Here is a 10,730-nt window from a genome sequence, read left to right on the forward strand (position 1 = left end):
AAGTTGTATAAACCTTCTCTTGTTTTCCTCAGAAGCATTCTCCCGTTCTTCTATGTTTTATAAGAAGAAGGAAAAAAGAGTCCCCACTCTTATTCTCCTACCTAGTATATATATAGTAAGTATTCCCCTTTATCTAACGATCCTTAGCCAAGATACCTTAATCTGCCAATTGTACTTTAGGTCGTCCCCCCGAATGCCATGACATGTACTTCGCCATACAGGCTTTCTGACGGTTCGACCTCGGCCGTGGCCGAGATACTCATCATTATGGTGCCTTATGGATACAACCACGGCTTAATCGGCCCTTCGCCATTCCTTTTTGCGCCGATTCTCGTGTGGTCAGATTTCGACCCATACACTACCAAAGGGCGTACACAAGCTTAAAAAGTGTGTATAACCTAGTTTGACGAACTTAAACATCATAGGGGCTATCAAGCTCCCGTTTGGCCATAGATTTTGGTTTCATTTTTTCAAAATAATTGAAAACATTGTTTATGAAATACGATAATGGATTGGGAGAAAATATTTCAAGTTCCCAAAAACTGGTATAGGGTAATTTTTGGGTGAAAATTTTTCTTCCACAAAGAAATCTTCAACTTTTCTTCAATTAAAATGCATGTCCAAACACAACTTCAACTTCCAAAAATTATTTTTCAACATAACTTCAAAAACTCTTTTTTCAAGTTTCAATCAAATCTATCTCCAAACGCTAACTACGTATCATATTCAAGCATTAAAAACGTGCAACAAATGCTAAACTTGATTACAATGCTATATAATCAATTTTCAATTACCTCAAACTCATGACTACGTCAACCACATCCAAGAAAGGGTGTGAAAGAATGAGCCCACTGGTTTAGTGATGGCAAAAAATAAATGTCTGAATCTAAAGGTTGATGCCTAAAAGCTATACAACAGCATTGAAGGAATGGAAAAGAATATGTGAGCAATAACTACAACTATCTTCAGGATTTTAAGGCCCTCAAATTCATCTGAATGAACCTGAAAAGATGAATATAATCAGAATCAGATCGTGAAGAAGTCGAAAGAGAAAATAAGACAAAGACTGAATGAAAAGCTAAGCAAATAAGGTTCCTACCAAAAACTGTCTCTATCAGTCTATCCCAAGCTAGTTGGAATCGACTATATGAATCCTCAATATAGATTTCACTCCATTTGGACACATTCCATTCCAACTAGCTTGGGATAGACTGATAGAGACATAGTTTTTGGTAGGAACTATGTCTGTAAAGTGTAAACAGAATATAAAATAGTTGAGTTTCTCTTACAATAAAGGTACTCCAAAAATTTTACTGGTATACACAGATCTGTAAACAGAATATAAAAGCTCATAGCAAACACTGTCAACATGATTAAGCATTAATTCATTTAGAGATTGCAAATGCCTCGAGTGAATCCTAAGGCTGTGGACTATTAGGCGCGCTGGAGGCAGATTTATAGGCAATATTATGGGACACGTGAACCCGTGGTCTTTCCACAAAATTATATATTTCACGCACATATTTTCTAAAATTGATATAATATTAACTGTTGGCACCCATGCTCCAAGAAGGTTGAATGTGGGGGGGGGGGATCAAGCTTTTCTCTCCAAAAAAAATACATATCCAGGTCCTTAATTTTCCGTTACTTAACTATTCATTTTTCCCACCTAAAATATTTTATGGTTGGGTATCCACAAAACTTTAGACTTACAAAGGACGTTCAGAAACAACCTTCATCCAAAAGAGAAAAAAAGGAAACAGAAAAGGACAATCAAAAACAAACTGACATTGAGAGAGCACCAAAATGGTTGATGCGATGAGGAATGGAGAACAACAACAACAACAACAACCCAGTGTAATCCCAAAAGTGGGGTCTGGGGAGGGTAATATGTACGCAGACCTTACCTCTACCCGAGGGGCAGAGAGGCTGTTTCCAGGAGACCCTCGGCTCAAAGAGGCAACAAGAGACACTATATTAGTACTATCAATAGACTCATAATAAAACAACATAAAATATCATTAAATCCATAACATAACATAAATACCATAAAAACAAAGTAACAGCAATATAAGAGATATAGGAAATACGAGAAAGATGTAAGGTATCTGAGGAATGGAGAACAAAATGACATATCCCGAGGTATCTGAAATATGTTAGAAGTTAAGTTTAACAGCTTGTAGGAACAGGAGATGGTTTTGAAATCTATATGGAGGCTTTCGAGATGAATCTATATGGAGTTAATATGATTGAAACAGTAGCTCACGATCCGGGAGATGGATTAAGCCTGATGACTATAATCTTGTTCTTTAGAATGACTTGCAACAACAACAACAACCCAGTGAGATCCCACATGTGGGGTCTGGGGAGGGTAGTGCGTACGCAGACCTTACCCCTACTCCGGAGGAGTAGAGAGGCTGTTTTCGGTAGACCCTCGGCACAAGAAGGAAAGAGACAATGTATCAGTAGCAGCAAAGGAATCCTAACAGATAACACCAGCAACACAATAACCAGAAAATAGAGAGCAAAGTACTAACACTAAGTTCTTTAGAATGACTTCACAAAATTAAAATGAGAAATTGAGAATGGTTAACTAGGAGATAAGTGTACTTCGATTCATTCCTATTAGTTGTTTGCAAAAATAGCTACCAGACGTATACAATAAAAAAGAAGGTACAATAACTGCCAGAGCTATATATGCAAAATCATTCAGTAGTCTAATTACTTGTAAACTACCAGGTCCTGGGGAACGTGATTAAACTACTGTTAAACTATTTATGAACATAAAAATTTATTAACTCATTGAGAACCTGGTAAACTTTTAGTATCTAATTATAAACTAGAAGGTTAGTATTGTATCACTAAACTTGTAGCTTAGTACTTGGATTTAAATAAAAAAGAGATAACAATCGAAAAAAACAGAAGGGTAAAGGGGTAATTAAGATCACAAAAGAAGACAATACCTCATGAGAGAATGACAAGTCCAAGGTACATCGCTCCACAAAGAAAAATAAAAGATATCATTCCCCTGAAGAAATAGTGCAAGAAACAGAAAGATTTGTGATTCACAAATGATGATAAAAATTCCTCACATTCTTTAGTTAAGATCCGCATTGAAGCCAATACTAACCAGATAACTCCCCAACCAACACCATTACAAGGACAGGGACAGAGTTCAGCGAACTTCTCAGCATCACTTGAGTGCACTCTTCTAGATATTAAGTCATCATATATATCTGCATTGTCATATATATGTTAGATCATATCATGCTACAAGAGAAAAATTAGATACTAGAGAATGGATAGCCAGTACCATAAACTGAAAACAAGCTGTTCATAACCCCTGCAATTCACCAGAACCAACGTAAGTAACACAATAACCAAATTTAAAATGGAAGAGGGTGGGGAAAAGGATAAGTCCATACCTATGAAGAGAATTACGTAGCGAAGAATGCGAACTTTTGTTAGTTCTTGCAGAACCCATATTACAGCAATGAAAATGATAAATCCTGGCAAGTTGAGTCTGTGGTGATCAATGACTAAGCATAAAACAAATGTCTCTCAAGTATTGACAATAATCAAGATCCTGAATGTACAAACCGATGCAAAGTCCTCGCAGTGTCCACTGTTCACAAAAGTGAAGCATGTAAGATTCCGGAACTTTTTTTTTAACATTAGACAAGATTTACAACATAAAATTTGTGAATGTATACATTTATACATATTATCCTATCTTGTGAAAAGTCTAATTTAAAGAGTGAACTATCTGCAGTCATTGTACAAGATTGAATTCAAGTTCTTTTACTTAGCCCCGTACATTTTTGGCAATGAAGAGCACGATAAAAAGAGCAGCGATGAAACAACCAGCGGCAATCTTTGCAGTGAGAAGATTTGTCGATGCAAGTATGAGAACCATCCCCCCAAAAGACGAACCAAGATCTTCAGGAAAGCACAGAATTAATCAGAAAAATAAAAGGTAGCCAGAAGTTAAATTGACAAAGCAATCGGCATATAGAAAAGTAAGCTTAAACGCATCATCAACTGGGAACTTGTGTAGGGTATACTTCATTTGTCTTTTAGACAACAAAACTAGGAAGCACTTCAGTGCAGTGAGATTTTGGAACTTCTCAAAAGAAAGTAATTACATCCAGCAGGCAAGATCAACCAATAAACACCGCCACGTGTTTGTGTCACTCCCCCTTCATTGGCATGAACTTGCATTCCTTCCACCTGTATGTAATGGTAAACCAGAAATGGAGTCATTTAGAATACGAATTAACATGTATCTGCATTTACTAGATAGTTTTGAACTTGAATTGACCAGGGAAACCAAATCGTGTGCTATGATTTAGCATGGCATCATAGTTAAACCATGCCCCATCATTCTCGTTGACTTAGCCACATGGAATAATAATTAATAAGTAATTACTTTTTCTTGACAAGTAAGTTACATGGCCATTATGTTTTGATAACATCAACAAATATATGAGCAATTTATCATTTTAGTATTATTTTTCTCAATTTTTAAATTTTAGCACTATATTTTAACTCGAACAATTATGGAGTTTTACACCTATTAATGGCAAATTAGATTATGCTTGAGAACTGCTGGCTAATTATAATTAGTGAGTTTGGTAAATTGCTTATAGGACTACCCAGATAATCCAGGAACTCAGTAACCTCTAAAAAACTACAACGCAAAATCTCAAAGGACTTTCTAAAGAAATCTAGTCATCATTTTGGTACCATTCTAAAAAAATAAAAGACTAAATAAAAGAGCAAAAGAAGGAAACTTGAAGTTAAAGAGAAAAAGTCAAATTCATCTCCATGGCTTTGAGCTTTCTGAAGTGAATGTATGTCATGTGAATTAATTAAAGTCTTCACCGGTCGATTCCTGTCAATATTGACATCTTAAATCTCTTTATTAGAACCAAAGAGCAGAAAAATTCACCCAATCCTACAGAACTGCATTCCATCAACATCAGAAATAAGGAAGTACTTTTGCTACCAATTGAAGCAGTTGAAGGCATAAACCGTCATACAAAATAATAGAACAAATTAGACAGGTATCTGCCAAATGTACAACTAATCTCTTGAATTATACATCTATTGCATCTAAATACATGACAAGAGAGAATTACCTGACCACATGTGAGCTTACAAGCGATTGCATGGCTTGCTTCGTGAAGAAATACAGTAATGAGCTTGAAAGGTGTCAGGAGAAATGTCCTCCATAACTGTTTTGATATTTAGGACAAAAAAAGAAGTAAAATGAATATGCAAATTTTTTACATAAAAGGCAGACAGAGGTAAAAGAAGATTAGAAAATGCACACATGAGAACATTTGTGGACACTCTATGGTAGGTATAATAAGTAAAACGAAAATCTAGTATATCATTTGCACATGACATGGTATTGCATTTTGTTAATGCTGGCAACCTCAAAGGCTCAAACATCTTATTTTATTCCCAAGAAAACCAGCAACAGCTCACCATAACAGATGAGGTGTTATGATTATCATCAGAAGCATATCCTGTATTAAAATTTAATGGGTTCAAACCTTGCACTGAATTTATTGAATAGTTAAAATTATAGGTCCAGATCTAACATTCATTGAGTTAGTAGGTTTTTACATGTTTATCTATACTTCATGTCGAAATTTCGGGACTCAAATGAACCTATAGCCAAAAGGCTACATCCGCCTCTGATGATCATAATAGATATATCAAGGTTTGTACCACCTCGAAGAAATTTACACATACGCTTTTGAGATGAGCACAGTGTTGTAACTTATAAACATTTCTAGGAAATAGTAACTTCAGTAAATAATTTTAACAATTACAAAAGCTCAACTACATGAGGATATGGCAGTAGGTTGCCGAGCAAGTGATCCTCGATCCTAAAGGATATCTGGTCAGACATGGTGATGAACCTCAGCACTTCGATTTTCTTAAAAAATGTAGAACTAGTTTACGCTATATATGACATTGAACAAACAACAGGTGGACAAATTTTCCCATCTAACAAAAATTATTGGATTAGGATTTTGAGTTATAACTTATAAGATAACCTTTTGAACACTTTGATGACACACATCGTATCAGCCAACCAAAATTCTTGCTAAAAAGTTTCATGAATTGCCAAGTAATAGCCACCCTAAAGCCACTCTGACTTAATGAAAGAACACAAAATTCTAATCAAGTGATATTATTTCTATATTTTTTCAATTTTGGATCCTCATTTTGAGGTTTTCATCTCTTCATGCAGTGCAGGAAAAGTGAAGATTACAACTACCTATTTGAAAATCTCACGAATCATTGTATCAACGTTTATACTTACATACACACATAATGCAGACATTGATATTCATATATACGTTATGAGGAAGTGCAATGAATGGTAAAGGGGGGAGAAATGAAGACATAGGGGTGAAGGCTATGTTGACTTTAATAGCTAAATTCACTCTCTACTTTAATTTATGAAATGTGTGTCACCTTGACTATTTCATTGAATTTATACATTCTCCAACCAGTGTTATCAAAGGCGAAAAGCGCAAAAAAGCTCTAAGGTCCATTGGGGCTTTAAGCACAAAGCGCAAATAAAGCGTGAGCTTTAATGAAAAAAGGCGCAATGGGAGAAAAAGTAAAAATATGCATGTAGTCCAAGGCTAATCATTATAAGCATGAATAACAAATGTATAGACAAAGAAATTGAAAAAAAATTCACGATAAAGTGAAATATCAATTGTTTAAGGTCGCCTTTTGAAGATTACACTCATTGGCAAGGAAAAGTATGTCTTAGAGCTTTGATGCGACACAAAAGCGCCCACAAAGCGTGGCGAAGCGCTCAACGTGTTTTGAGCCTTGCTTCAGGGCTTAAGCGCCCTTTACGCGCGCCTTTGACAACACTGCCTCCAACCAGTATGCATATCAGGTATCACTAGCCACCAAGTTTTCACCAGATGGAAAAATTCACGTAAATGTGTTGTCTATACTGGATTCAAACCCTGGTCTTCTGTGGTTTCTTTCCAGTTTCATCAACTGCTAGGCTATACCCCTGTGTGCTAGCTAAACTGTTAACTTAATAGTAGATCCTATCAACAATCCCATAAATGAGAACAGACTCCTAGACTAACCAATTCCTAATAACCACCGCTCTATCAGTAATTTCATAGGGTGTCAACCGGTAAGGACCAGAGCAGAACGACACAAAGATAGACTACACTGAGGACATAAAAACATGCTCCTCCTTTCCAAACTGAATCCTATTTTCATAATCATTTTCAGCCATTCCCTTTTACCCCTGAACATTATTTTATCATAAAATGAAGCAAGTAAAGGCCAAGAATATTATTCTGAAGCTTCGAAACTATTGACATTGTTTATACACAGCCAACTTTAAAATGTCAAAGTTTAGGCTTTAAAACGACTAATGTTTTTTTTATAATTCCCTTTGTCACTTTTCTATCAAAGAATATCAGTAATCTTGACATGAGCAGATATAAAGTACAAGCTATGGGTTCAGCAAAACCCAATAGCTTTAGCTCAGACCCTGTATGTGTTTAGTAATCTACTATATGTATAAATATCAAATCTGGAACCCAGTAACTCAAATGGTCAGTGGGAACTCATAAAGTTCAAATTCTGAATCCTTTCACTGAATCTTGAAAAATGTGCATTGCTCTCCAAGTTAGTCAGAAAAGGCAGGAACATATAACTACCAAAAGTTAGCCTAAAGCTCTTTGCTTTCAGGTTTCGATCTACTAATTAAGAGCAATATTTGATCCAAAAAGGAGCAACATACTAAAGCATAATGTAAAAACCAAAAAAGTAGAGAGAGAAAAGATAGAGTTCTACGTACAACAAGAATAACAACGGTGAAGACACCAATGGTAATAAGAAAGATCTTTTGATCACGGTTACAACAATCCCTAAGTTCCCAATTCGGATTCATCCTTTTTTTTCTGCCAACCCCAATTGCTTAAACCCTACAAAGTTTCAACTTTTTCTGCTCCTACAAACAAGCTAAACCTCAATTCAAAATTAGTTGGGATCGGCTATTCAAGATTTTTGCTTCCACCAAACAGTTGAAAAATTCAGCTTTTCAAACAGAGACTTTGTTTACTGGGTTTATTCAACAACCCAGTTGGCAATTGCGCGTAACCGTTCACCACTGTAACAGTGACCGGAGAAGATTAAAACGACAGCGTTTTGTCGTTTATTTTTCAGAGATTGTTAGGTGGAGTTGTTAACTGCAAATGGATCAATCATCTCTTCTTCTTGCCTAAGTAAACACAGCAGACTTTTGTCGTTTACTCGGTCAACGTTCTTTCCTCGTTAGACCAATGTGTGATTGCCACGTGGACCGTTTTGTACACTTAGGCCCAATAGAAAGGCAACTTTATACTTTCTAATTCAAATTTTCTGGACCCCATCCAATTAAAGAAAGGGAAGGAAAGGTACACGGAGTTTGAATGCTCATATGATCATCTAATTACCGGAAATTGTATAATAAAGTTATTTTGTTAAAAAAATCTATCTATATATAAATATAAAGTAATTCTGCCTACGTGTCACCTCTCACTGTCCAAGAATATCAATTATCTCCATTCTCCTTTTTTCCAAATTCTTCCTTTTAAGTGCTCTATCAAAAATTCTAAAATTACCTTTTATAATAATAAATCCTAATAATTGTGGCTCTTCACACGTCACTTCACTTCCTCTTCCGTTACAGCACCTCCTTCAACCGTTTCTTCCTCTTCTTTCGCCAGTTAAATACCCATCTCTCCTTTCGTTCTCTCCGTCGGCCAACGTAAATCTCCTTTGGATTTCAATTGCTTGATTCTTCCTCTATTTTTATGTATTTATGCAGATATTTAAATTAATTACGTATGTTGTAAATTTTGAGCAAATTGATTCCGACTTTTTGTATCTTCCTATAGTTTATTTGTATTGTATTGATTAGCTTTGCTTTCTTTGTTAGTGTTTACAGGTTGGTTTCAAATAATGGTGCTCTGGAAGAATCAAACTTAATTCTTTTTTATAACCTATAATGAGATATGCTCAAGTGAGAATACACAGGCTTTTGAAGGTGCCGGGAGTTTCAAGTGATGAAGGCAAAAAATTGATGAATTACATTCTTAGTTTAATCTTTTTTGCTGGTATTGTGACTATTGTTTCGAATTTATTTTGAACAGGAAAGATCTCTTCGGATAAAGTATGGTGAAGTTGAAGAAAACAAAAATTGCCAACTCGAGAACAACTGTTACACATGCACTGTTTCACCGAAATTTTTTCTTTTTATTGTTGTGATGTTGTGCTTTTACTCACTGTGCCACTAAGTTTTTACAAGAAAATTTTTCGTATTTCTTGTGATGTGTGTTTTTCTGTTTGTTTAAACTTCTTGACTGTTGCTTGAGTTTAGGCTTATTTTCCAACATCTGAAAGTACTACTCTCTTTCAAATCATATTCTAGCTAATGTGTTTGCAGTGAACCATCTATCGATAATGTCTAAGGTGTATGTGCATCTTCATCACTGTTTCTTAAGGTCATAATTTTTCTTCCATGACAACATATCTTAAAGCTATTAGATAACTAGTGAAGCATATCAAATTGTGAATGTTGATCGGTACGGAGAATACGGAGTTTTTGCAGGTTGAGAATTATGGTTATTGCTGAATTAAAGCCAAACAAGCAACACTACTGAAATGTGAAAGAGAAGGAAATAGTGGGTGGTAGAAGCAGAATTCCTCGAAGCTTTCATTAGTGCAATGCCTATGTTTCAAATTCTCATTTTCTTAAGTTATTATTTGCAATGTTTTTGTTTCTTAAATAGGAGTAGTATAATATTATAAGTACTCTAATTTTCAACACTTCTTCTATTTAGTATAAAGTGTATGAGTAAAAATTTTTCTTCAAATGTTCAGTTTTGAAGGGTTCAAATGATGTTTTTTCCTTCAGAAGATACTTATATTAGTTTCTGCTGCAAAAGGCCATGACCAATATAAACCTTCAGATTGTAAGATTGAAAAGTCGTTTCATCTGGATGAAGCTAAGGTTCATATTTCAATTTTTGGCTTTTATTTCAAGTGCCTAAAGGTAAGTTTTAACTTATATGCACTATCATTAAAAGTTTAAAAGACTATGTTTCAGGAACAATTGTAATTTACCTGTTGTAATGAGTTATTTACCTGTTATAATAATTTATGGTAGATCACCGAAAGATGATTGATTAATATAAATTGATTCTTTATAAGAAATAGTAAACTTTTTTTGAAAATTTTCTTATTGCGCGCGGGTTAATTGACTAATTGTCGTATAAAATACGGTCAGACCAATAAGGGTAGTACACAGTAGTGAATGAAAGAATTTGGGACAAACTGAACCAAGAGGAAAGTTTGAAGGAAAAAAGCAAAGGAGTTATGAATAAGGCGGTTGCATGACGTACGTGTCACAATATTTCCACAGCCACCGCTTTCCAACTTGAATTAACACAAATATTTCGCATATATTGTTCTGTTCGTTCCCAAAAGTAAAAAAATAGTTCAGCAAATCAACAATAATTTGTTCTCGTTATTTTATAATATTAGCCGAAAAATGATATATCCGACACCATTTAATGACATGGCAAGTCCTGGTTGAAGCAAAAACTTAAAGACATTAAGAAACTACAAATTTTAACCATCCTGGAATCAAAATCGGAGGAAGTGTACAGTTAGCCATCAATTAG

General features: G+C 35.0%; 1 protein-coding gene across 1 annotated transcript; it reads right to left on the bottom strand.

Moving 5' to 3' along the window:
• Window positions 1–697: 697 nt before the first annotated feature.
• Window positions 698–8,268, bottom strand: LOC107791658 (uncharacterized). The gene is made up of 10 exons (XM_016613755.2): window positions 7,862–8,268; window positions 5,142–5,237; window positions 4,146–4,230; window positions 3,818–3,939; window positions 3,601–3,625; window positions 3,426–3,509; window positions 3,314–3,343; window positions 3,131–3,236; window positions 2,964–3,028; window positions 698–1,002 (listed from the first exon to the last, which is right to left on the bottom strand). Exons 1-9 carry the CDS (start codon window positions 7,952–7,954, stop codon window positions 2,965–2,967), a joined length of 705 nt encoding a protein of 234 aa, XP_016469241.1. The 5' UTR covers window positions 7,955–8,268; the 3' UTR covers window positions 698–1,002; window position 2,964.
• Between the last annotated feature and the right edge of the window lie 2,462 nt (window positions 8,269–10,730).

Source organism: Nicotiana tabacum, chromosome 21 (genome assembly GCF_000715075.1).
Source record: "Nicotiana tabacum cultivar K326 chromosome 21, ASM71507v2, whole genome shotgun sequence".
Taxonomy (NCBI): Eukaryota; Viridiplantae; Streptophyta; class Magnoliopsida; order Solanales; family Solanaceae; genus Nicotiana; species Nicotiana tabacum.